This window comes from Brachyistius frenatus, unplaced genomic scaffold (genome assembly GCF_029030835.1).
Source record: "Brachyistius frenatus isolate BFR_SWC_R1_liver_20210118 unplaced genomic scaffold, ASM2903083v1 Contig_9, whole genome shotgun sequence".
Lineage (NCBI taxonomy): Eukaryota > Metazoa > Chordata > Actinopteri > Embiotocidae > Brachyistius > Brachyistius frenatus.
Window position 1 is genome coordinate 3,432,501 of NW_027210608.1, and position 27,825 is coordinate 3,460,325.

General features: G+C 43.4%; 2 protein-coding genes across 5 annotated transcripts in view; one reads left to right on the plus strand and one right to left on the minus strand.

The window, feature by feature from the left end:
- The window catches only part of LOC138616233 (transcription initiation factor TFIID subunit 4-like), a 93,020-nt gene extending 74,238 nt beyond the window's left edge, over positions 1-18,782 (minus strand). The window contains exons 1-4 of one of the 3 annotated variants that reach the window (XM_069690393.1): positions 17,417-18,782; positions 15,523-15,677; positions 1,623-1,769; positions 317-469 (exon numbers count right to left, since the gene is read on the minus strand). In XM_069690393.1, coding sequence (XP_069546494.1) covers positions 317-469; positions 1,623-1,769; positions 15,523-15,677; positions 17,417-18,782 — 1,821 coding nt within the window. Of the gene's footprint in view, positions 1-316; positions 470-1,622; positions 1,773-15,522; positions 15,678-17,416 lie in introns of all 3 variants that reach the window. The other 2 variants (XM_069690392.1, XM_069690394.1) reach the window with 2 other exon arrangements.
- Positions 18,783-19,542: 760 nt separating this feature from the next.
- lsm14ab (LSM14A mRNA processing body assembly factor b) lies at positions 19,543-27,547 on the plus strand. 2 transcript variants are annotated; one of them, XR_011310584.1, is made up of 11 exons: positions 19,543-19,828; positions 20,529-20,692; positions 22,078-22,225; positions 22,768-22,965; positions 23,302-23,382; positions 23,622-23,798; positions 24,389-24,545; positions 24,933-24,959; positions 25,359-25,599; positions 25,693-26,959; positions 27,077-27,547. XR_011310584.1 is itself a non-coding variant. In XM_069690368.1 (10 exons), exons 1-10 carry the CDS (start codon positions 19,705-19,707, stop codon positions 25,714-25,716), a joined length of 1,341 nt encoding a protein of 446 aa, XP_069546469.1. In that variant the 5' UTR covers positions 19,543-19,704; the 3' UTR covers positions 25,717-27,547. The 2 variants fall into 2 exon arrangements, 1 of the variants encoding a protein (XP_069546469.1); XM_069690368.1 differs by having other exon boundaries at positions 25,693-27,547.
- Positions 27,548-27,825: the final 278 nt, after the last annotated feature.

Genomic DNA, 27,825 nt, shown 5'->3' on the forward strand with positions numbered 1-27,825 from the left:
TAAATCTGTATATATCTGTAACAGTATTTGCATGTTTCGGAATATGCATAAACATGAGTTCATGGTGAGTCTGTGCCTTTGTCTGTCTGTCCTTGGGCTGGTGTGCACTAGTGTGAATGTATGAGCGCGAACGTGTGTGGGCATGTGTGAGACTCTTTGTCCATGGCCAGCTGTGTGATGCGGTGAGGCTGTGGGTCCGGGCTTGAGCCTGTGACACAACCAGCCTCCTGGCAGCTGTGACAGAGCCTGCGCCCCTTCAGGGTGGAGTGTGGGCGGTGGTGGAAGGAGGGGTGGCAGCGCGGTTGAGGGAACGGACCTGGGACACGACAGGACCTCCGGGGGCCGCGGCGATGGCCGTCTGCGGAGGCTGTGCTGGCTGGGAGGCGGACTGGATCAGGGCCTGCGGCGCCATAACCACGGGGGTCTGCTGCGGAGCCGTCACGGCCACGACCGGCGCCACAGGGCCCTTCTGGAAGAGCAAGGAAGAGACAGAGAGATAAACAGGACGTGACGCCTCGCTCGCAGCAAGGCCACAGAGAACAGGAGGCAGGCGCCACAGCGCTCCTGTCACATCTGGTGTCCTGACTTCAGTGGACATCGCTTAACAGACAAGGAGGAGGAAGGGGAGGAAGTGACAAGCTAGAGGCTGACAAACACAGGAGGCCGTCAAAGCTTCTCTTAATAGTCAGCTACCTCACAGGAGAACTTTCCACCATCCTCTGAAGATTTGTCACCAGTAATTCCAAACATTTGCTACTTATTGTCAGACATAAGAGGATGAATGACGAGAAAATACACAGAATCTACTCATCAGCTGAGGAGCCATCAGCAGTCTCTCACTATAAAGCCCTCATCACCTCCTCCGAGTCTCTCGGGGCCTGCTCATACTTGGCAATACAATACATCTTATGTGATGCAATCATAAGTGGACAGTTCTAAATACAGGTGTGAATACACCAAAAATGCAGGGGACACATTATACACATAAGATGGTAGCAAGGCCACATATATATCCACATATGTAATGTAGCAGAGCCTCCAGAGCTTTAGTTCCTTAGAAATGTTATGTAGTTATGATGTGTTTTTCTCTGCAAATAATTTTTTTTGCAAGATGATATTTCAAAATAAAAGTTTTGAAACATTCAACTTAGAGAAAAGTTATATCATGCTCACTAATCCATCTTAAAAAATGTTATGCAAATATCCCACATTAACTTTTTAAATGCTCGGGATGATTAAAAAACTCCACAATTTACAGATATTCTTCAACAACTAACAAAAACTGCTTTTACTACAAAATGTTAGTTATAGTATTTACACTACTATATGTATGTACACAAGAAACTTTTCTATCAGGTGGCAAACATTGAAGGAATTGCCTCAAACATATATGGTAAAATATTTTAAGCATTAGAGTCTGTTTTTCTCTACTGACATCAACTGATGTCTGTCCTTGTCTTAGTCCTTCTTAGATTCTTCAAGCTGGTTCACAACCCTTTGTGTAACCTTTAAACTATCACTGAGCCAAAACACTGTCTTTCCATATCAGTTGTCAGGGATGCTAAAGGAGGGAAACGTGAGCAAAGGACAGAAAAATCGGCGAGTAAGGAGGGTTATCTCACTGGGCGCAGTGCAGGACAGGAGGAGGAGGAGGAAGAAGAGGAGGAAGAGGTCTGGAGGGCAGGGTTGGAAGGAGTAGGAGAGGGAGCCGGTGCCATCTTGGCCGGGGTCAAAGGACACTGCCTGGTGGTCTGAGAGGTCACGGGAGACTGCTGGAAAGAAATAGCGCAACAGAGAGCGGAAGAAGAGGAGCAGGGAAACAGAGCATAAAGGTATCAAAGACGAAGGAGGAACATTGGAGATAAAATGAATACAAGCCACATCAAAAGATACAAAGAAAGAAAAAGCAGCGTCGGTGAGACTGTGTCAGATTCAGCGGTGAAAGACAGAGTGAAAAGGTAGAAGATGGGAGGCAGAGAAAAGACCGGGACAGTGTGCGAGACAGAGTGCAACAGGAGAAGAAAAGAGCAGTAGCGTGCCTCGCAGACAGATGAGGAAAGGTCATGACAGCAGGAGAGAAGAAGGAAGGTGGCAGCATGTTGGTGAAGATTGAAACACAAGGAAGCATGTTTGGTCAGGTAGCAGTGGCTCATGGTGTCATACTGCTGGGGTCTGAAGGCAGGAGGGACTTTTGTGTCCACATACCAACACTGCTGCTGACATTTACCTGTACAGAAGCTAATGAGGCATGGTAACTAACGGGAAATATCCTGTCTGTTGTTTTTCTGTATGGGTAGGTGTAAAAAAAAAAAAAAAAAAAAAAAAAAAGTGAGGAAATGGAGAAGAGTACGGGAAAAATGAATATTGTACATGGGTTGACTTTTTGGCTCAATCTAACCAACAGGTTAAAGTCAATGAGAAAGGAGAAGCCAGCAGCAAACATCTGATTGGCTATGTATGTACAAGATGGGTTCTTTTTAAGGGTCCCATATTGTACACTTTTCAGGTGTTTTGTTTGCAGTTTATTTAAGGGTCCAAAAACCATCTCAGTATAGTTTTACGAGGGTGGATCAGAAAGTTGCTCCAGTTGCGTGTAAAAAATGCGAAACACCATAACGTGCACGGAGCAGAAGGTATAACCCCAACGAGTAAGTGGTACAAATTACATCACTTCAACAAAATCAGGACCCGAGTTACACAAGTTTTTGTGAGCACTGATCCACAATGCAATTTCTCCGGGGACATGAACTGAAGGCACTTGGCAATGGAGACCCTTAAAATGCTTCAGGAAGCCCACGGCAATGAAGCAACGAGCCTGGAGAGATGTTTTCAGTGACAGAAAGTCACTGTCCAAAACCGAAAAAGGCGCATCAGGTTAGGTGCACAACCAGGTGGGTTCTCCTTGACAGTTGTGGGGTTGTGCACTGTGGATTCGTCCCCCAGGGTCAGACTGTCAACACACAGCTCTACTGTGATGATCTGAGGCGTTTGACAGAAAATATTCAGTGCCTATGACCTGAGCTGCGGCGTGATGGCAGTTGTGTTCTCCAAAATGACAACACTCTCGCTAACAGCGCGTTGGAAATACACAAGTTTCTCATCACAAACTTTGATGTGCTCTCTCTGCTCAGAGAGCAGAGGTGCATAAATATTGCAGAAGCACCCGGACCATTGCTCCCAAAAGCATGTGTAACTCAGGCGGTGATTTTCCTCTAGCGACAAAACTTGGAGCACTAAGCCGTGAGGGTTACAGTTTTTCTGTTTCCCGTGCGTCACAATTCTGCCCTTTCATCACGCACAGCAGTCTCAGAACTTACTGATCCACCCTCGTACATCTCCTTTCTTAAACTTCTCTCTCAACAGGCTGTTGTGCATCTGTGTCTTTAAGGTGCAGCAATATCAGCAACCCTCTCTTCTGATTGGCTGATTCTTTTCTGAGTGACACACGCACAGGTCAAACACACATTTCCTTTGATCTTGTGCTTGCTTGCTCCACAATACAATGAGCCGTTTGTGTTATTCTTCCTCATGAAAGGTTAGATTGTGGGTCGTGCTGAAGGTGGACATATGACCTAGCGTGAGTCAGTGACATATGGATGTCCAAACAGCAAAGTTGTTGAATACATGCTGTGTGCATTTCTCCATGGACTTAATGTTTTGACACTTTCAGTGTATCTATATTAAACCAAGATCTAATTTATAATTCAAATATAACCAGAAATCTGAATTTATACAATATGGGACCTTTAACTAAAAGGTGCAGCAAACGCATTAAATTAGTTAAGCTGCCAATTTTCAGAGCATAATTTTGCATGAAAGCGTGAGTTATATACAGTATATTCTCACGTTACAACTAACCAACTTTAAAAATTCATGATCATTGTTCATATTTAAATAATTTAGGGTATTTACCGTCTTCTATTTTGAAAAATAGACACGCAAAGCCTTTTAATAGAAGATGAATCAAATTGCTGTTTTCCTGGAACATCATTTTCTTGTGAGAAATTAGCTTACCTAACTGGCATTTGTTTTAATGAAAACTGTAGACACCATAATAATTGGTATGACTAATGAAACTCATAAAGAAATTAGCATAACGAGGCATCTGCAAAGACCCGATCGCATCTAGAAACATATCCCTGTCTATTCCTGATTCTGTCTGTGATGAGAAACTTGACTCTGATGTCAAAGCAAAGAAAAGCATGTAAAGAAAAAAATCTGCCAGTTGTGTTAAATTAACATTATATATATAATACCACTGCAACATTATGCTCCAGCAATTGTTGACATTTTATACAAGGAAATCTCCTTTACTAGCCATGAAGTGGATTAGGACAATTTATAAGGGTAGGAAGGAATGAAGTCATGAGCTGAGAAATAAGTAAATAAATGAATAAATTGATAGCAAACTAAACCACATGTTTAAATCTAACATCAACTCTCATTAGGAGCTGCTTTTAACAGTACATACTGTAGTGGTGTGGCAGTCAAACAATGTGATTTAATAGTATCGGTTCAAGGAGTGTTGCAGACTCACATTATAACATTTTGGGACACATTATAACACCAAAATAAAACCATTCAGTGCAAACAGATCATACAGAACATTTGAACTAATTATACTTATACTACTACTTAAATTTATTACACGAGTTGTTTGCAAGTGTTTGAACAGATTATTTTTTATATCATATCGCTGGTATTTTACTCCAGCAGATTGGATTTTATATAAATCATTGACTGGGAAGTGAAAGTGTCGACTTACAGACTTACATTTTTTATGTTTACATACTGCTCAAACTACGAACAAACACTTTTATACACATTCATTCGAGATGTTCAAAGAGCTCTTGGGTAGGTGTGCTTCATTTAATTGTTTATCCATGCGGAAAATAATAAAACAGACATTTGTAACTGGAGTCTGACGGCAAAATGTAAAACTAGGTTGATAAATCGCATTAAATCAGACACATATGGTATTTACCCAGTCATGAAATATACATTCAAAGTAGGCTGCAAGTATGTGGAATAAGGTCAGAGCATTGTGAAGTATGGAAATACTGCAGTTTCTTTGAAAGAGCTGCAAACTAGAGATGAGCTTAAAAAAAAATCAAATATCAGGATCATTTTGACCAAATACCTTGAGATTGATACTGTGACCGCATTGTAAGGATGACTATTGGTACAATGAGATTGTTGATAAATAATCATCAGTAATCACTAAGAGACAGAACAGCTAGAACAGTCTGGTAAGTTCAGAAAATGACATCACTTAAATACAGCAAATAACACTTATGACATATCAAGACATTATGATATCCAAGACGATGATATGTAAGATGATATCTGTTCTCAAGTCAATATAATATTCATATAATATTCATATATTGCCCAGCACTACAGCAAATACACATACACACCATAAGAGTTTTTAAAATAAGAGTCATACAGGTGGATGCTGACATTTATCACAACTCAAGTTTGCAAACATATGAAATGGAAGAGAGCAAATGAGAGGGATATGCAGAGAGTGCCAAATGCCACAAAACCACACTGGTGCCCAGTGGCTCATCTCTCTCTCTGTCTAACACACACACACACACACACACACTCACACACTCACACACTCACACACACAGATGCTCATAAACATTTCCTGGCTGCTTCCCTGCTATCCTTCTATTGGCCAAGACAACCCAGGAGGGCCTCTGCCCCGACCTCTGGCACTCTGCCTTATATTCACAGACAAGCCAAAGCACACACGCGCACACACACACACACACACACACACACACACACACACACACACACACACACACACAGCGCATGATAAACTGCACTTGTCTCATACACAAATGAAAACAGACACACAACTCTGCCAACGACAGGAAGGAGGCAAAGACGACGGTGCAGGGGAGAAGAATTAGGATGAGAAAAGAAGGAGGGAGCCCCCCTCCACACACACACACACACACACACCCACACACACACCACTTCCACTAAAAGTTTTGTAGGATTCAAAAGAGTGTTGTACCAAAGAGTTGGGGGAAGTGGGTGTATGAGGGATGAGGAGGGGGGTTGGTAAGAGCCACGGGGTGCATCCCACCGCCAGCTATGCCCCTCTCTTGCTCACTCTCTCTCCCTCAGACAGACATGCACAAACACACTCGAGAACCACAGCCTTGTTAGCTTTTTAAAATAATCAGGCAGTTGGATGATGAATGATTTAACAGGTATGGAAGGAAGGAAGCTCAGGATGCCTTCCGCTTCTCCCCTCAGGGTCATGGGAAGAGTGACAGGCCGACAGAGGGGTTCGAGCTCTGGGAATAAACACCATTCCCTTTCATTTCCCTGCTACTGCTTTTCCTGTCGAGATGGCAACGCCGCGGCCCACTAATTTGTCATCAGAGTGACTGTGAGAGGCGATGACAATCTGCGACTCTCTTTTGAGCGTATCAGGATGGATACAGGTTGGCTGGCTGCGAGCAGAGCGGCTGGAGCTGGGTACTGTTGTGTAACTGATGCAGACTTCGGTCTATGAAGTCCGGGAGATGAAAGAACAGTTTCAGTGTGATACAGACTCTGACCAACATTCACAGGTTTTATATTCTATGACAGCATCAGAGAAACTGAGGTGGGAGTTTGACTTTAAATGACAGTTCACTTTGTGGTGCTACAATACTGGCTGAAAAGTGTTACACTGCTGCTGGATGATGGGTATACCAAACACTACTATTATAACATATGCACACTAATAAAGTGCTATTTCATTTTAAATATGTGTATGTAATTGTAGGTGGATATTTATCATCAGTTTTGACATCATTTCTGCCACACGATTTAAGTCCAAACCAACTTTTGTTTCTGTTATCTTTTTACAATTCAAGATGCAGTTTTAAGACTCAGAATAACATTATAAAATAGGATGAATACATATTTTACTGTACCCCAACATGTTAGAAGAATATCAAATAGTTACAATCCCTAAGTGCAAAGTGATCGAAATACAGAGGAAAGTCGAGCCAAATTGAAAAACACAATGAAATGCTGCCCTCTAGTGTCAGTCTTTTGTCTTTGCAGTTAGTGATATGGTGCCAAACAGGTGCCAAATATTTTCAGAGGGCCTCTTTAATGCAGCCTTTAAAGATCAGAACAAAGACTGAGCTGCTACATTAGTTTTAACCTTTTAACACTGAGTCTTTCTGTCTCAAGCAGTTGTTACTGTTTTGTTTGGCGAGGGCTGTTTGAAGCTTCTTTCATCGCCATTCACATTCCTTAAGACACACTGATTTGTCACTTTTTGGATTGACAGAACATTTAACAGAGACTATTTTGAAGTCATTTTCAAAAATACTGTGGTGTTGAGACTCCGCAGAGGTCAAAGGTGAGTTTCAAAACATTGCGGGTTGGGATTTCAGGGTGTGTTGGGCGGCATGCATTTTTCCACTGATAACTTAACTATATGTCAGAGCTGAAAATGAATCAGCAGCGATTTTAGTAATAGATTAAACATTCTGAAGAAAAGTTTAACTTGTTCCAGCTCCACATGTTTGCATATTTGAACTATTTAAAGCTTAATTGACAATAAACAAGAATAATTTTCACCAAAAATATTATAAACAGCCAAAAAAAAACATCTCTGATATGGCAACGGGAGCATTTTATGCTCTCACATCAACAAGGGAACCACCAGTCAAAAGAGATTAGGATGCTCAAATATTAAACTGTGAACACCTGACAGGTTTATTAGTGCTTTGCTATCACTGTAATGTCTGAGCCATTTCAGTCGCCCTGCTTGATTTACAGAGAAACTATGGGGGACTAACAATTTAGTAACCTCATTATTAAAAGCAATTAAGTTCCGAGGGTGTGGACCCACCAGGGTAAGCTCAACTTTTCAAATGAATGATGTATCCACAGGTGATAATAAGCAAATTCCAATTAATGATTTAGTAGCTCATTAAATGTTGATGAGAGGACCCCATGGAGTCATTAGGAAGCCTTGAGACATTAATTCACCGATTAATCTCATCTTAATCTATAGATAAAATAATCAAGAATATTCATTCTTTGTAATTACACAGTTTAACATATTAATCACAGACCAATTAGGGTCACGAATTAAGCCCTTCATTTAAAGAGGTGGTGCCCAGCCAACATCAACGGTGGAGCCCACATATAATTAGATCGAAGCGTGTGTGTGTGTGTGTGTGTGTGTGTGTGTGTGTGTGTGTGTGTGTGTGTGTGTGTGTGTGTGTGTGTGTGTGTGTGTGTGTGTGTGTGTGTGTTTCTCACATTTAATCAGTCAGTTTAGTTTTCACGAAGATACCTGAAATCTAGCCACATTTTAAAAGGAAAACAATGAAAGACCAGGAACTTCTGCTTCTCTACTGTAACAACAGGTCTAAAATTAAATTACACACAAAGCCATTAAGTATAACTTTATTTCTTTCTAATTTAACCCCAGTGTAGAAAACTGTCATCTACAATAAATTTATCCTCCGAAGTAAATATTCTCTAATCCTGAATTAAACTGAAAGATTATTTACTTGGCAAACTGCAAAACCACGAGTATTCAAGCTCAAGTTCGGATTTTTGGCTGTCGCCATCTTGTTACTTTGGAGCCAGAACTGACCATATATGGACGCGCTTGGGAAGAGCAAGCGGCGAATCTGACTCAATCTAATTGGGAAGCTGAGGACTCTACACCGCTCACCGGTAGCGGAAACCTGACTGCACCACAGGCCTGTCAATAAAAGACACACGCCCCTAAAAATGCCACTTTTTGAGGCCTAATGTCTGATAAATGAGGGTATTTTTTTCAAATGGACCTCCAGAACACTAATGAGAAGGAGTGAATTTAGCAGGCAACGCCAATATGACTTGTGGAAAAAATGTATTGACTTTCTATTACAGGAGAGAAGTTGAATGGGAGTCATTGGAGCTAGGCTGTTTGGAGCAAACCCTCGCGGAGAACCCCGTTCCTAGGTGTAACACATGCTTTTAGGAGATGTGATTGGGTGATCACAAAAAATGCACTCATGTGAGAAATGGCACTGAATGGACAATGACATCCAGTGGAAATTAAATCAAGTGTGTCTCAATATGAGGCTGTGAAAGCGCTGGTTTTTTGTGTGTGATCACTTTCATTAAACCCTCCATCACAGGACTAAATGACTACAGACCCGTTGCCCTGATGTCTGTAGTCATAAAGTCCTTTGAAAGACTGGTGTTGGCCCACCTGAAGGACACTACAGGCCCCCTTGCTGGACCCCTGCAGTTTGCCTACAGGGCAAACAGGTCGGTGGATGATGCAATCAACATGGGACGGCACTACATCCTGCAACACCTTGACTTCTCAGGGACATACGGACGGATCCGGTTTGTGGACTTCAGCTCGGCGTTCAACACCATCATCCTGGACACCCTCCACACCAAACTCTCCCTCCACACCAAACTCACCCTCCATACCAAACTCACCCTCCTTACCAAACTCTCCCTCCACACCAAACTCACCCTCCACACCAAACTCACCCTCCACACCAAACTCTCCCTCCACACCAAACTCTCCCTCCACACCAAACTCACCCTCCACACCAAACTCACCCTCCATACCAAACTCACCCTCCACACCAAACTCTCCCTCCACACCAAACTCACCCTCCATACCAAACTCACCCTCCACACCAAACTCACCCTCCACACCAAACTCTCCCTCCACACCAAACTCACCCTCCACACCAAACTCTCCCTCCACACCAAACTCTCCCTCCACACCAAACTCTCCCTCCACACCAAACTCACCCTCCACACCAAACTCTCCCTCCACACCAAACTCACCCTCCATACCAAACTCACCCTCCTTACCAAACTCTCCACACCCCTCCACACCAAACCCTCCTCACCCTCCACACCAAACTCACCCTCCACACCAAACTCTCCCTCCACACCAAACTCACCCTCCACACCAAACTCACCCTCCACACCAAACTCACCCTCCACACCAAACTCACCCTCCACACCAAACTCACCCTCCACACCAAACTCACCCTCCACACCAAACTCACCCTCCACACCAAACTCACCCTCCCACCAAACTCACCCTCCACACCAAACTCTCCCTCCACACCAAACTCATCCTCCACACCAAACTCTCCCTCCACACCAAACTCTCCCTCCACACCAAACTCTCCCTCCACACCAAACTCACCCTCCACACCAAACTCACCCTCCACACCAAACTCACCCTCCACACCAAACTCACCCTCCACACCAAACTCTCCCTCCACACCAAACTCACCCTCCACACCAAACTCACCCTCCACACCAAACTCATCCTCCATACCAAACTCTCCCTCCACACCAAACTCTCCCTCCACACCAAACTCACCCTCCACACCAAACTCTCCCTCCACACCAACTCTCCCTCCACACCAAACTCCACCCTCCACCAAACTCACCCTCCACACCAAACTCACCCTCCACACCAAACTCTCCCTCCATACCAAACTCACCCTCCATACCAAACTCACCCTCCACACCAAACTCACCCTCCACACCAAACTCACCTTCCACACTAAACTCTCCCTCCACACCAAACTCACCCTCCACACCAAACTCACCTTCCACACTAAACTCTCCCTCCCGCCATAATCCAGTCTGTTCTCTGCACCTCCATCACCGTCCAGTTTGGATCGGCCACCAAACAGGAACACACTACAACGGACAGTCAGGACTGCAGGGAAAATCATCGGTGCCAACCTGCTCTCCATTCAGGACTTACACACATCTAGAGTCAGGAAACGGGCCGGTGGCATCTCTGCAGATCCATCCCACCCTGGACACCCACTGTTCCAGCTCCTCCCTTCTGGGAGGCACTACAGATCACTGTGCGCCAAGACCACCAGAAATAAGAACCGTTTTTATCTGCAGGCCGTCACTCTGCTCAACACATAACATCTTCAACATCACTGGATGTTTTGCACTACACCCAACTGCATCAGCACCATTTGCACTAAGTGCAATTGCACCATTGTTTAGGTGTATATATGTATATATTTGTTTCTTAGCTGTATATATATATATCTATTTATGTTTTATATGTCTATTTATGTCTGTCTATTTTTGTTTTTTTGCACGCTGAGAGAGAAGCTACAACCGGAGTCAAATTCCTTGTATGTGTCAACACACCTGGCCAATAAAGCTGATTCTGATTCAGATCTTTGGCGTTATTGCGTTGAGTGGGAGAAGTGAGTGTCTCCAAAGAGATTGACCACAAACATTCCTGCACCATATATAATTAGAACTTTGTCACTGGGATTAATTTGTCGTCCTAGGAATCTTTGTGAATACGGCCCCTGGAAGATATGTTCATTTCTATTTACAGCATTCCTAAAAACTAATATGCATCACATTGGTGTAAAACGGGGGTTGATGACTATGCTGAGCAGTGTGGATTTAAAATAACAGTAACGTTTTACAGGTAGGTATTTACTTTATTAATCCCCGAGGGGAATTTTTTTAATTTAGCATCAAAATAGAAATTTGTATGATTTGAGTTCTGTTCTTTTAAAATTGCTTTTTAAATAAGCTTTGAATGCCCATCCACAAAAAACAATGTTTGGTATATGTGGAATGTGTGTATGTTTCCTCTGCACAAGAGAGCAGTGGCTGCTGAAAAATAATACAAACTCACTGTCACTTTCACACATCACTCTCACCATCATGGCTTTCTGTTTCTACTGATTTTCATCTAGTGGAGTTTATTCCACCTAAATTCAGCACCATGAGCTGTACATCGTCCCTCTGTGCTGTAGCTCTGGAATCAAACTTTTTGTCAGATGAAAACCTATGACCCCACATCTTACTCTGCATTATTTGACTTATCTACCTTACATTCATTGTTGGACATGTCAAAAAAGTCTTGCAGCAACATCTGGACAAGATGAGAATTATTTACCTGCTCCTTCTGAAAAAACAGCTTTTTACCAGACTGTAGCTACTGAGAGTACAAATATGCACATTCACAGACGTCTGCAGGTTACAGATTTTTTTTCAGCCCAAAGCAAAGTGCATATATGCATACAGATGCTTTCCCTGCTCCATGTTAATTCCTAGTGGAGTAGCACTGTATATTACTGTGGCTCCATCCTGACTATGTAGGAGCAGGGAGCAGCAGTAGCCAAGCAGCAACCTCTGGGGCTGAAAAATGAAGCCAAGCCAGCAGTACCAAGACCTGAAGTTCCTTAAATGGCCACTTGAGGCTGCCTCTAAAAGAGAGTCAAGTTTACAGCCAGGTGAAAAAACGTTTTTTGGTCTCTCCAGCTAATTTCGACATTCACGCTATCTGCACAGGGGTTGTTGTTTTTTTTTTTTTTAAATAACTCACCCTTTTAAATTGTACTACAGCTTAACGTTATGCATTAAGGGCAGGGCTGCTTTGAGTGACAGGTGGGTGCCATCAGAGTTGGCGAGCTGCCTGCAGGTTTCAACAATCAGGCTTCCTCTGTCTGCCTCAGCAGGGCAAGAACAGTAACCACACTATGGCACATACCATGGCACATATAATACACACACACAACCTCTTTGCCCATTTTTGGATTAGCTGGGAGTGAGGCTGCGTCGTGCACAGCGAAGATGCTAAGGGCCAGACCTAAAACTGCTCTTCAGGAAACTAATGGGTGACATCACAGAGGCTGCATTCAGTGTTTACATACAGTCTACAGCCACAGTACAGCAGCCAGGGGGTTTGAAATCTTTTTTTTAAGAGCACTAATAGTTGTATGTCACACATTCCTGTATTTTAGTGTCAGAGAAGATTTACTCAAATGTGGGGAGAATATGCAAACTCCATAAAGAACAGACCAAGGCTGGGATTCAAACCCAAAACCTTTGCAAGTACAGGTAGCAGTCCGAACCACGCAGCCAGACAACAGGAGTTCACCAGGCCACCGTCCTGGGCTCTCTCCTCTTCTTCCTCCACACAAGCACACTGACTGCTGTCAAACACTCACACAGCTTCTCCTCCCACCATGTGGGTGACACCCATATATCCTTGTTATTCCCCCCCATCTGGAACTGCAGCCAACATCTCAATATCAAAGCTCAACCGTGACAAGACTGACCTTCTGTTAGTGAGGGAAAGAGTCCCTCACTAAAGCAGTATCATCACCACGGAGGCATCAACTCGGACAGCGAAAAATCTGCCAGGGGACCTGGACGACAAGCTGACGTCCTCTGCAAACACAGCAGCAGTAAAGATCTCCTGTTGATTTCTCCTTTACAAGATCAGGAGGTCTCACTCTCTCCTCACCATAGAGGTATCCCAAAATGCGCCTATAATGGTACAACTCCCTCCTTCTGAAGACAATGTGCCATTAGACCTCTAAAGCTGATCCAGCATGCTGCCATTTGCCTGCTCATCAACCTCCCCAGGACTTCCTGCACCACTCTCCTTCTCTGTTCATTACCATGGCTCTCACTTTGGTGCTGGGCATGTAGGGGAACTGTTCCTTCTTACCTCCGAGCCACGGTCAACCACCTGTTGGGCCATACCACCGCTCAGAGGACCACATGTTCACTCGAGGATCTTCTCTGTTGTGGCTTCACAGTGAAAGAATGAGCACCCTTGCACAATCTTAACACTTTAATCTTAATCTAATTTCATCTCTCACTGTGTCTCTGAGCACGTTTACTCCAACAGTAAACATGCTTTTAGATGTTTGTTTTAAATGGATACAATCACAACTTTGAATGATATTAAGCTCTACATTTGGTGTTTGTATCATTATTAACAATTGTTACGTAAACTGTAATGTTAAATTCAATTTCTTAATCAATATTTTTGGATGTTCTCATGCGGACAAAGTAACATTTTATTTAATTCTACAATGAACCTATGAGACATGTCCCTCCCGAATATCCATTCAGTGCAGTCCCAGGTAACAAGTATCATTAAACTCTCTTCTGGTTAGTCCTCCCAGGTTGGTTCTCATTTTCTAAATTTCAAAACACAAATGAGCTTTAAAAAACAAATATAATTTTTTTTTTTTTTTTAAATCGATGTGACTCACAAAACAGGTACAGACCACAGATTTGTTCTTACCCACATGGAAATCACCAATTTAAAATAAAATCTCTGTATTTAAAGGTAGAGTTTTTAATTCTGATTTAATACACTTTTGGCCCAATTTAACCAATATCTCCTCAACGTCTCCAAAAAAAAAACCAAAAAAAAAGAAGGTGTTTCTGGACAACACTGGGTGTTCAACAGCAGGTGTTCCTACTTGTGCACATTACAGGAGGACAGGGAGATGATAAAAGGAGACAGTGGGAGCAAGAGAGACGGTAAGTTTGGCACACGCTGACGTGCTGAACTTGCACAACGCAACAGCATTGACAAGGAGGACAAGAGGACAAGGTCAGAAGAATGAAAAGGGGGAAAAGAAGTGCTCTGATCGAGGCATGAAGACGGATGAGGAGGATGCTCTGTTTTCCGCCTGACAGGTAGGTAACATTAGATCATACTGTGTCTTGAACTCGGTGTGCCTACGTGTGTGTGCGTAAACACGGCAGTGAGACGAGCACATGACAGCTTCTACCTCGTGGTGACGTCTGAAAAACTTTTTTTTTTTTTTTTTTTAGCGTGTGCTTCCGTGAAAAAGTGACACGCATATTCTTCATTTTTATGCCACGCACTTTTTGTGTTCATGTTTAGTCCAGTGGTGTTTTTTTTTTTTTTTTAGAGCTAGTCATTTTTCTGTCCGTTTTAATGAGGTGATTCTGAGTTCGTTGCCTGTGAGAGTTGTTAATGCTTCTGCAGTTCAGTCGCTATTTGCGGTTGTTTAAACCCTTTTTACGCTGAATACTGGTTGATTAGTGACTTTTACAGGGACTGTCTCTCACAAGTTGGGCGGTTTGTGTGTTTATCTCTCAAACAGTTATAGCAGCAGGACAGATGAGTATCGCTGCAAACGCTAGTTACATTACCTGCCGTGTTGTTGTTGTTGTTGTTCACTCTATTTCAAAGCATTTGTCAGTACAACATTTCCGAAGGGTTTTATAGTCAAAACCACACACGAAAAAAAAAGTCTATAAACAAAAAAATGTGCTGGCACATTTGGATTATTTGGATTGATGCGTAATTTGAAATGCTAGTTAGCGTTACCTGCCTTGTTAGCTTTCTTTGGTCACTGTAACTTTGTTAAAACTAATCTAAACTACTACCTTGCTGAAGTTTTACTCCGTTGTGTTTTGGTTGTTGTGTTTCTGGGGGGTGGGGGGGTGAAGCTTCTGGTTGAGCAATTAGGGGAGGGGTGTATTTGTTGGGTTATTGAGTTCAAATATCAAGAATCTTTCTCCAGAATCTGTGACTCCACTTTTAAGCAGCACCATAAACTGTCTTCTTGTTCTGGTCTTGCTGAACAGACACATTATATGAGCAGTAATACTGTGTGACACAATGATATCAGGTGAGAGTCTGCAAATGGCAGCTATGGTGTTGGCGGTGTGGCGGAGGCTCACCTGCGGCGTAGTGACTCTGAAGGATGTCCCTGTGGTGGGGGTAGCAGGCCGTGGAGAGATGTTGTTCTGGGCCTGGGCTTGGGCTTGAGCTTGAGCCAAAGCCTGCTGAGGTACCATTACTAGCTGGCCTAACTCTGTACGCACCAACACCATCCCTGAAGAACAGCAGGAAACATGAATTAGAGAAAACCTCAAAACACCACTGTCACTGGATGGGATGTGAATTGACCGCGAGCTAGATACTGTACATTTTACTGACTGCATGCAGAGTTAACCTAGTGGTCATGTAAGTGAATCACTGCAATATAACACTGTTTACAAGGTAATGTTTATCTAATGTTAGAAAGTTAACATTTTGAGGAATGATCCAAAGACCTTGTAATACGAGTGTCGTGCATAAAAGACCGTCTGAGTTTTAGGAACCCGATTGAAGCTCTGATTTCAAGCTACTCGCACTGACTCTTTGCACTTATAATAGTACAATGCTTCTGAAGTAGCCCGTGTCGGGTCAAGAAAAAAAAAACATTACACGTTTCTTTATCTTTGCAGAATTCCCACAAAGTGAAAAGACATGAAGTCAATAAAAAGAATAACAGCATATTCTGATCAGACTCTCGACTATTTGACAGCCATTATATCTGAGGTCAGATGACTCAGAACAGCGTTCAACACTAAACAGCAGTGCAGTAGTGAAACCGCTCTAACCACTGTGCACAGGTGTTACCCGACCTTTTCACTACTTAACACAATATGAGATTCAATGGAAGTTACAACCATCTAAATATGACAACTACATCAGGGCTATAAAGAAAAATAATGCAGCTATTGACTTAACTATAATTTTTCAGTCTGAGAAATCAAATGTAGCTCTGGTACTTAATTTTGGCCACCATTAATACCTTCAACCTAAGTTACATGATTGACTTCAGAGCCTTTAATACACTTCTCGGAACACTAATACAGTGTAGATCAGTAAAAAAAAAAATATTAAGTATTAACAAATAAAGTTATCTACATAGTAAAAAAAAAAAAAAAGTGTGTAGAAGATGCTCTGGTCTAATCAAACTAATGGGAAGCACTGTCAGAAATATTCACCTGGATGTCCAAAAGTTTCCTTTGATTAACCAAAGAACTCCACAGCAACACACAAGTGATGCAGATTCTCTGTGGAAGGCAACAGGTCTCCATGATGCAAGTTGCTATTTCCTGGGCAGCAGTAATATCATGCTAAAAATAAAACTGCGACCCAGTGTAGAGTATTTTACTGTATTTAAGTCTATGCTTTTGCACTAAAGTTTGGAGATGAACAACTTACAAATGTCTGTTTGTGCAAGAGGCATTGTTGTTAATACTATTTGATGTGTGAATAGATGGGCGGTCAAATGTTTTTCTCATTTGCCTTGAGCTTTAAGTGTGACAGCTTTTCCTGTGAGCAAAAAGTCAAGTTTAATGTCTTGTGAAGACTTAAATCAGAGACTTAAGCATCAGCTACATTATCAAAATGCACAGCTAAACTTTATTTGTCGCGGTTTACCTGAAAACTTGGTATCCACTGTTGTTTAATATGGTGTTGTCAAGGATGCTTGATGTGAATGTAATACTTTGTGCAGCTCAGCTGGCACATCATAGCAGTAACACTGATGGAGCCACCCATGCTAGAATTGAAAGCACTCATAGGATGAATGAAAGCATCAAGAGTAATAACCACACTATGGGACTTATAATACACACAGAAGAGAACTTGACACACACGCGCACACACACACACACACACAACCTCCTAATACACTGCACCATACTGACAACCAAACCCAGGAGCCTCTGGTAAGGTTACTATAACAGCGGAGGTAACGGCACCTCCTTGCTGCTCCGTTCCCCCTCATCCAAACCTTACCCGGTGGGATGGTAAACCCAGGGGGCAGCTGAATGGTGGTCTGCTGCTGAGGTGGTCTGACAATCAGCTGGGGGGCTACGATCCTTTGAGGCGCTGCAAGTCCAGGACGGGGCTGAGACTGAGCAGGGGTGGCCACTGCTGGTGTTGGAGAGGGAGCTGCGGGCCTGACCACACTAATAGTGGTGGTCACTGTTGTGGTCGGAGCAGTCCCACATACAGTACTGGTTGCCATCCCTGTGACACACGCAGCAGTCGTGGCAGAGCTTAAAGGTTGGGTTATTGTGGTGGTGGTTGCAGCTGCAGCTGTAGTTGGTGGGACCACAGGGGAAGCAGAAGAAACAGTGTTTATTACAGAGTTAACACTACTAGACTGGCTTGACATTACAATTTTGGACTGACAGTCGTCTGTTTTGGGGGCCCCGGTGTCTGTGACCGGTTTGCCGGGGTTCTCCTGTGAGGCTGGAGAGGTGGCGGGTGCTGTACGGGCGCCCTGCTGGACCAAGGCCGTAACACTGGTCCCGTTGCCGTTCTGGGCTATACTGGCCACGATGTGACTCGGGAGTCTTTGCAAAGCAATGGTCGGAGTCCCCCGGTCCAGAGCAATAGCCGACTGACCTACAGGCAGGCTAGCGTTGGATAAGGTGAAAGTCGTAGTGTTGATGGAGGATGTGACCGGTCGAGCGGAGTTTGGCGGAGTTGCACCGGTGTCCACGCAGCTAACGCTTTCCGCCGCCGCCGCGCTGCTGGTCCTCCTCGTCGTTACAGCTGCGCCGTTCAAACTCTTGATCCGAGCCGAGGCGCTCCTCCGCGGCGTCGCGATGCGTTTCCTCGGCGCGGTTGCCTCTGCCGACGGCTCCCCCGTGCCCGGTGTAACCTTAGCGCTCCGGCTCGACGCGCTGCTGACGCCGACTGGCGGGGATGCCGGAGTTGACGCGCCAGACGCAGTCGGTGTTGTGATGGATGCTCCATGTGACTGCGACCCGCCGCTGGCGGCGTTCACGCGGGCAGCCGGAGCGGCGGAGGGCTCCCCGAAAGAAGGGGCGCAGCCCACTGAAGGAGATGTGACAGTTGTATCCGGGCTGACGTCTTTGGAGTTGATCTCCGGGCGCATCTCGGGTTTATTGCGCCGTCCTTGTTGTTGTTGTTGTTGTTCTAGTGTTGTGGTGGTCACTGGAGCTGGTCGCGTTTTTCCTAAGTGATGGTTAGCGGGGTCCACAGAGCCAGCGCCTCCGTTTTCGTCTGTTTTACCCACTGGGTTGCTTTGCCCAGCAAGCTGAGACTCCAGTGAGCCCACCAAGTCGCTCACCGCTTTTTCGTCCACCTCGGAAAAGAGCATATCTTCCAGGGGGTCGGAGGCGCCCGCCATCTCTGATCACAGATAGCTGTCTTATATTATTTTACACTGCGCCTGCGTGTTACTAGGCATTGTGGGAATGAGTCTGACGTCACTAAAAGAGGGAGGGCAGTGAGCATTATAGTCGTAATTTTTCCACGTTTTTCTTCAAAGCCAGTTAAAAAATATATATATATATATAATAAAGAAGACTTTTAATGGTGTAAGCCCCACGCAGTCACAAAACCATCCCAAACGGAGACATGCGTTACAAACGTCCTGGGTGTTTGTATTTCAGAGTTTTATACCATAAAAATATGTGGCTCAGTGTGTGAAATACAAACTGTTATGTTATACATAGGAAAAAAAATAAAAATAATAATCTATATAAGCCTATGTCTAAAATGTATTCTTTAACAATATGGGGGCAGGGTGGTCCTGTGCAATATCGCGATATGACGGAGTGGCCGCGTCTCAAACCTGTTTTAAAGTATCCTCCGATAACACGGACTCGTTTGCGTTCATCAAAAATATGAGTTAGCGGCCGATAAAACGGCACATTCAGTCCTAGTATCACTAAGATCACCACGTTTCGCCAGATTAGTCGTTTTCATTTTGTGAGAAATTACAACAGTAAAAGATAGTGGTGCGGGGGAAAGAGGAAGCGATTTTAGAAGAATAAACCGCAGCCCCTTTTTTTTTTTTCTGTTTCCCAGCATGCTTAGCGGTGGGGGACGGAAGATGCAAACGGCCATGTCGTGGTAGAAACCAGTAGTGAAGCGAGCGGGTCGGACTCGAGGTGTTGCTCTCATTCACGTCACAGCGCCGAGAAAACAAGTCTGACCTCCGCTTTGACAGAAGACGTATTCCGCGGAAATAAGTGCGCTTTTTTTTTTTTTTTTTTTTTTTTTTTTTTTTTTTTTTTTATAAAAAACAACCCCCCCGGAGGACGAACATGAGCGGAGGGGGGACGCCGTACATCGGCAGCAAAATCAGCCTCATCTCCAAGGCCGAGATCCGCTACGAGGGGATCTTGTACACCATCGACACGGAGAACTCCACCGTGGCTCTGGCTAAAGGTACGTTAATCCCCCCGAGAGCCGGATTACTGTCCTGCGACCGGGACACGACGGGGATCTGAAACGGGCGCTTTCAGTGAACCGGGGAAACTCGGGGTTTGTTTTCGTCGTCGTGAGCCGCGTTAGCTTCCCGTTAGCGGCGTCCTTTGTTTACGTTGTTTCGGAGCTCCGCGTTAAACCCTGAGTCCGAGGCGGGTCGTGAAAACGTGGGGACACCTCGTTACTGTCACCGTAAGGTCGGCTTAGAGGCGTGACGACGGGGCCGTCGGCTGGTTTGAAGTTGCGTTTTTAAATGTTTTTTTTGTTTTTTTTGTTTTCGAGCAGGTGGCCGTGATAATGAGCTGTGATGTTAATGTGTTGGTTTGAGACGGCGTGGACTTCAGAGTGGGCGAGTTTTAAATAAATGTCCCATAAAACCGGGTGAAAGTGGCCTTTTTGAAACGGGCTTTAATTGGGATTTACCTACAGCCGACACGAATGGGAGGAAATGCAGCTTAACTTAAATTGTTTATTATTTTGGTGTTTAAAAAGAAGAAGAAGAAGACAAAAATAATACCGCTTTGATTGAATATGAATGGTTTAAAATGTGGTGGCTGTTCTTGCAGAGGATTGACACTGATGCAGAGATCGACTGACTTCACAAGGAGGCTAAAAGTTTAAAGTCGTTTCAGTTCTCCTGTGAATTTGTTTCCCCCAACAGTTCGCTCTTTTGGCACTGAGGACAGGCCCACCGACAGGCCTATCCCACCCCGGGAGGAAGTGTTTGAGTACATCATTTTCCGAGGAAGTGATATAAAAGACCTAACGGTCTGCGAGCCACCCAAAGCCCCCAGCAGCCTGCCTCAGGACCCTGCCATCGTTCAGGTGAGGTCCTTTGTGATCTCAGTGGCTGTATATATATATATATATATATATATATATATATATGCCATTTTGTCATAAAGTCAGTGTGTTTTCTACACAAGTCATATTTTAAGGTTATTTCATTCAGGATTATGCACTTTGCACGTGTTCTCGCTGTTTCTCTGTCATTGCTTGAGGAGAAAAGAGCCATCATTAATGTTGTTAATTACATCTGTGCGTTACCCCACAGTGGAAAAACTAAAGTGTCTTCAGGTAAAGGGCATACAGTTTTCTTTATGCAAGTCCATGGGCTTTTCCCATTATGGTCACTGTTAATGATACAACTTTTTGCTGAAATCATCTCTATTATATGATGAGGTTTTTTTGTTTGTTTCTTTATTAGAAAGAAGTTTATAAAAAAATATTGTACCGTGACAAATTTTAGTTCAAGTCTATCTCTCGTAAAAGTCTGTTTTAAGCAGGTGGACTTAAAACCACAATGTCGCAATTTGAAAATGTGGTTAAAACACTTTTATTTTGAAACGATCCTTTCCTTCCTGGCATTCATTTGGACGTGTCAGAGCAGGGAAGGTACAGGTGCATCTCATGACATTAACGATGGTCTCCGTGTCATTTCAGTCCCCCAGGAAGCCAGCATGCCCGCCAAGTAAGAAGTGGCTCGCCTGAAATACACAGAGACAATGATTGATTCGTGTTATCAATTACGCCTGTTCTGTTTTTATTACGTCAAACAAACATATTTGAAGAAAAACAAAAATTGTATTTCAACGGTTGGCTGGGAAACCCATTGTATCATGATCGTAAAGTAAATAAAATAGCCAATATTTTTAAAATCATAACCCTGCACATTTTCGCCCATAAATTTCTTTAAAAAATATAATTACTTTTGATCTGACAAGCATAGTTCCACAGCTCAGTCCATATTTTGTTGGTATGTGGGGGAAAACGTGTATAAATATAAAGAATTTGGCCGTGTAGAGAAGTCGGCTTTTTGCTGTGACTAAAGAACTGTTATGGCCACAATCGCCTCCTGTAGCATTAATGAGTTGGTCCATTTGTAGCTGACACATTTATACATTTCATGACAGGTTTCATGGTGTCAAAAATTGTTAACTGCATCTCGGCTATAGCTTACTGAATCATCACATTGCTGTATGGATGTTGTAAAGAAGGCTCACAGCCTACTTGGGGTTGTATTTCAAAAGGACAGCATCCCATTACTGTGGTGTGAATGTAGAATTCATCCATGTCTAAAATCAATTGTTAAAAAATGTCCGTGTACAGTCCCACTTCTCACCCATGTGAATTAGACGGAAAGAGCTGTTTTTTGACATCAGTGCCGTCATGGTTTTTCCAACTGACTGTATTTGGGGTTTTTTTTTTAGTCATCAATTGGACCCTCAAATGCGGCGGCACCATCATTCCAGGCTCCGGGTTCCTACGCACCATTCAGCAGAGCCCCCGTCCCGTCATACAGCCAGTTTGGTGTCCCACCGCTCGGAGCTCAGCAGTTTGGATCTGCAGCAGCAGGAGGTAAAGAGCACTTGTTCAAAAGACACGCAGTCAAAAGACACTCCGTGGACCCGCAGGACACCACACAATTGTGAAGTGTGAAAATGGTTCCTTGCCCCAAACAATAATACTGTTTAATGTCGCTCGTGACAAAAAAATAAAAGCTCTTAAATTACACTTGGGTGATAACTCGCTTCACGTGACAAGACGGGCACAAGCCCATATTTAGACTTTTAATATCACTGTAAAATGAAATAAATAAACTAAGTGAATGCAATCAATGTAAAAGTTACAGATTACGTTTTACGTTCACTTCCCTGATCAATCGAAACCTTCTGTAGTGACGGCACAAACGACTGAATTATATTTATACAGGTCTTAAAAGCAAAACGTGTTTCTCAAGCAAATTTTAAGCAGCACTTGATTCCTGCGTATTTGAATAGAGTCCAAACTGGGACGAATGGAGACAATTACACAACACTTTTCATTGCATCCATCAGCTCCTTGAAGAAGCTACTCAGACAGTCGCGTGGTTTCTACTTCACTTTGGCGTCTGTTTGCAGGACGCAATAGTCCCCACCTGGACTCTTTAACAAAAAAAAGTCCCGCCGTGGATCAGGCACTGAAGGCCCCATCGTCAGCTGCCCCAGCTCCACCTGCACCTGTCGGACAGAGGGGTCAGATGGGGGCGGGAGCTCCCAGATCCACCAGCACCATCGCTGGCAGCCAGAAGCCCCCCGACCTCCTGGAGCAGAGAAAAGGTAGAAACAAGTAGCAGACGTGAGGTTGATTTTCACACCCATATGGTCCATGTGTTGTTTTATAATTAAGTTTATAAGATACTGATGAGCACAAATCCTCTGCAGGGATGAAAACAATAGTAGTTATGAGCTTCTTCAGACACGGGGTTTATACAAAGTCTTGTATAAATGTGTTTGTACGATTCCTAATTTAAAGCATATATAAATACACACACACACACACACACACACACACACACACACGTAAGGCCTTTTCTTCTGCTGGTTTTCATCACCAATGTTCTGAATCTGTTCCCGGAGTTAAGTTGCTGGTGAATGTTGTTTCTTTCTGTTCAGCTCCTGAGGTTCAGAAAGTGTCGCAGCCTGATCATGAACAGGGTGCTGTTGAAAACCGCGATCCCAACAAGCGTCATCTTGGTAAGCCATTTGGACCTTCAGTTAATGATCCCCATCACCTTAATTCCACTCACTGACATGTGCGTTTTGTTTTTTTGGAGCTCTTTAAAGACAACATTCAGTCCTTAAATGTCTTGCACCTAGTTTTATTTGTATACGACATGCTGTAATACAAAGCACTGCTGTCCTCATGTTTATTGACTATGCTGTATTTTTTGAGAGGCATTAGTGGGTTTTGGTTTTCTCCTTTTATTTGTCAGCTGGACTTCAGTCGACCCGTCGCGGCCGTGGAAGAGGAAACCGCAGCAGAGGCAAAATGAATGTGCGCAGGGACGGCACCATGAAGTTCGATGAAGACTTTGACTTTGAGACTGCCAACGCCCAGTTTCACAAAGATGAGATCGACAAGGAGCTCCAGAATAAGCTCAAGCTGAGAGGTACGACTTCAACGCACTCGAGTCCTAAACGGAGACAACAGGAACCTTTTCACAACCTGAAAGGAGAAGTTGGTGTCTCTCCTCAGAGTTATATTTACTCCTGATGATACGACACCATCGACGAGTGGTGGATATTAGAGCGTCAGATCTTCTGACCTTCCATTTTATGTGCATCATCAGAACTGTGGGGAAAATCCTAAGTTTCAAAAACGCCAACAAAACAGATGCAATTATTGTTATTTTTATAGAGTTTATCCGACACCAGTTCTGCCAGTGAAAGCTCCACAGCATCAGTTTGCGACCACAAGTTAAACTACAGGAGAAGTACAAATTTACTCCACTTATTTAAATCAGTCACAGATTATAGGTTTTTTGTTTGTTTGTTTGTTTTTTTTATGCTGCCCAAAGACAGCATAGTGAAAATGTGAAAGCCTTTCCGTATCCTGGATACACATCCCATCATTTTCAGGTCTTCGTGCAGTCCCTCGTCCTGGTTTTTCAGAGGCTTTAAAAAAAAAAAAAAAAAAAAATTATTTTTTTTATTCTGTTTTTAAGACGCTTAATATTTTACAAACTTTCTTTCACCACAGATGACAAACCTGAAAAGGCGCTGAACGGAGAGGAAGCGGCCGACACCGAACATCCAGCCACTGAAGGAGCCACCGAGGAGGACGAGGCTGCGATAAACTCCTGTTACTACGACAAGACCAAGTCCTTCTTTGACAACCTGTCCTGTGATGATTTGAAGTACGTCAACATGTCGCCAGCTCACAATGTTGTTCAGTTGTACGTCTCCGGGCTGCATTCGCTGTTGGAAAAAAATAAATTGTAGTTGAGTTTAAAGGCCCATCAGACAGAAGGAGGAATTTAACGATCACTTGCAGGTTAAACAGCAGAATCTGCGTTTTAATTGACCGCCAGATATTATTCCACATGCTCATGCAGTGATTTCCAGGTGACGTAGAACTACGCTGCACGGAAAGTTCAGTCAAAGTCAACTTTTCTGTCAGACTGGATCTTCTGTGAGGAACTCGGTGAAACGGGATCTGAACAACATCTGCATGAAGTCCTCTGAGAGCATGTGAAGTGTCCTGAACAAATCCACTGACAGACTTTTGGTTTTATCTCTTTCAGTAAAGGGGGTGATCGAGGATATTCCCGGTAAGTCACTTTTTTTTGGTTTTTTTTTGGTTTTCTGGGCTTTGTTGGGAGAAGCATCACAAATCAGAACGTAGCTAACAGGGTTGCATTCATTTGCAGGATTTTGTATATCGGGTTTATGGTTTTTAAATTTAAGTCTGATATTGCGTCATGTATTTCTGCAGGAAGATTAGAAGTGAAACACGCGTCACATAGTGACCGACAGCCGCCTGATTTTAGTTTGCTTCAATTTGTATTTCTTTCTGATGGTTGGTTTGTACAATGTAATTAATTTGAGCAAAATGGAAAAAAATTGCGGCAGAGTTTCTCCGTTGTCCTGTGGTGCCCGACCGCCTCTTTATGCCTCGTGGTTTGCTGAGGCGTGTTTGTTAGCCAACTGATAACTGACCTCCGTCTCAGGGATCGAAGGCCGACCTGGGCAGAGGAGAGACGAATTAATTCGGAGACCTTCGGCATCCCTCTGAGGCACAATCGAGGAAGAGGAGGCTTCCGTGGCCGAGGCTTCATGGGGCCCCGCGGGGGCCGAGGGCGACCGTCCAGCAGAGGTTCCTTCGGGCCCCCCCGGGGGGCCCCGCCGGGCTTCAGAGGTGGATTCCGAGGTGGCAGAGGAGGCCGGGATTTCTCTGATTTCGAATACAGGGTAAATGTAATCAACTCTCTGAGCTCCGATGGCACCGAAAAATATTGATGGTCGTTCTAAACGTATGTTTTTATTTTTATTTTTTTCTTCCAGAAGGACAACAAGGTGGCTGCGTAGTACGCAGCATCACGATTCTCTATGAATTGTAGCCACTCGTCGTGAAATGATTTCCGTTGAAGAAATTTTCTTTGGTCTCAACATTTGACAGAAAGAATGAAGACATGGTGTCAGTCACCAGCACCACGGTGGACTGTTTGACATCAGGGGGCGAGAGTGCCGCTCCCTCTCTCCACTTTCAGAGTGCCGCTTTTGGTTCTGTAGTTGTTTTTTTGTTTGTTTTGTTCAGTAAACAGTTTTTTATTTTATTCCTTGTTTCAGTTTTTGATATCGTGGTATTTGTTGGCACCAAAATTCACTGCATTGCCTGTTGCATCGAATATTTCTCTGGTCAGATTTAGTTTGGTTGCCATGTGTTCAGTTTTTACTCAGTTAACATTAGACGTTTCTTTTTTACTATTATTTTACATCCATTCATTCTCAATAAAGTAGTGACATCAAAGCCAGCTGAAAGAAACAAAGTCTGAACTGAATATTGTAATTAATGAATGTATATCTAGCTCATCGTATTCTTACTGACCCCCAGAAAGTTGTTGCTCGCCAAACCGTCTCACCGAGTTTTTAGAGAAGTCTATTCAGTATTTAGACTCGTTAGATCATACGTTCAGCTCTCGCACCTCCACGTCAGAGGAATTATGTTTCTGCTTTTTGGTTTGTAGTTTGGCCTGTTAATGATGGCAGCTGCACACAGGCAACCAATCAGAGCCAGGCATTTGGTTGATAAGTGGTCTACAGCATTAGCTTTAGAAGTTTTTTTTTTGACAGGATGTGTTTATATAGTTGACGAAAGAAAAGAGCATTCCCATGATTTGTGTCTGTGAAAGAGCATTCGTTATTAGTAACCTCTTTAGAAGTTCTTGGGAAAAGTTGGCCGAACAAGTTGGATTCAACTCTGAATGCTTTGCTACTTTGCCAAAAAAGAAAAATGTGAGCGTTTGGTTGAGCTAAAGTAATCGTCAACCATAAGTACGTGTTTTATGATTTCAGTACCTCTTAAATCTACCTTTCTATGTCCCAAACATACTGAGCCGTCTCTTAAAGCACATCGTTTATTTTAATCAGGATCCTTTGAATTGTCTTTACAGGTGTGTCATTACATAGTTCCTGTTACCGTTTCTACAGTCGGCCTCTGTAAAACTGAGGACTCAGTGTTGCAGGGTTCGTTCGCTGACGATAGGAAGTCTTGTAAATGGATTCAATGATGTCTCAAAGCATATGTTCAATACAAATAGCAGCGTTTCTGGTAGGTATCGGCCCTCTGGCTTGTTCATAGCTCCTCTTGTTGCATTGTTGTTGATTTGATTGTTCTCTGGAGTGAATTTCTTTTTCCTTTTTTTTTTAAACTGACTTGTGAACAAAGGGACAAGAGCTGGAGGTGGTGCCAGTGCGTTCAGGAGAAGTGGGAGAATCTTTTTTCTTTCTTTTTTGTTTTTGGCTCTGATTTATAAGTGCTTTTGGGATATTACCTTCAAAGTGGTGAATTTTTTTACAGCTCTCCCTTTAACTTAAAGCTTACCTTTTTGACAAAAGTATTGATGGCACTACGAGGTGGAACTCGATTCTTTTGTGCTCTTTTCAAACACGGCAGCCCATTTGAGAATGTGCTGTCTAACTTGATGTCGCCCAGACAGCTGATCACTGCATGATCGCCGTAGGAACCATCACTTTATATGGGCTTCTCGCAATAGATTCAATTTGAGACGAAGTATTGCTGAACTATTCAAACTGACAAGTTTTCATATGTTTGCTACTCCTTCCAGTCACTGGAAATGTTTTCTGGAGAATATCAACAAAATGGAATTTTTACGTAAAATAAAGAGTTGTAACAATTTGCATGTCTTTCCTTATTTATTTTGATCATTTGACGTGTCCCTGAAATTTCACTGAAAACGTGCCTCTCTTTAATCTATGCTCTTGTGTATTTTTGGAGGAGTTTTTAAATCGCCTCCTAAATATTTGTACACAGTTGTGAGCTCTACATTCCCGGCCTGTATCCAGACTTGTGGAGAGGTTGTGGTTGCAGGGTCGAGTATCGTACAAGAGTGGACTGATGGCCTTCTTGGCTATAATTGTCTCACCGATAGAGGACACTTCTTCCCAGGTCCAATG

What these genes read in the sequence shown, in the direction of transcription:
- lsm14ab (XM_069690368.1), top strand. Translation starts at nt 19,705, where the DNA reads ATGAGCGGAGGGGGGACGCCGTACATCGGCAGCAAAATCAGCCTCATC. An exon ending in CACCGTGGCTCTGGCTAAAG is followed by an intron (nt 19,829 to 20,528) that starts GTACGTTAATCC and finishes TTCCCCCAACAG; the next exon opens with TTCGCTCTTTTGGCACTGAG. An exon ending in TCCCAACAAGCGTCATCTTG is followed by an intron (nt 23,383 to 23,621) that starts GTAAGCCATTTG and finishes TTTATTTGTCAG; the next exon opens with CTGGACTTCAGTCGACCCGT.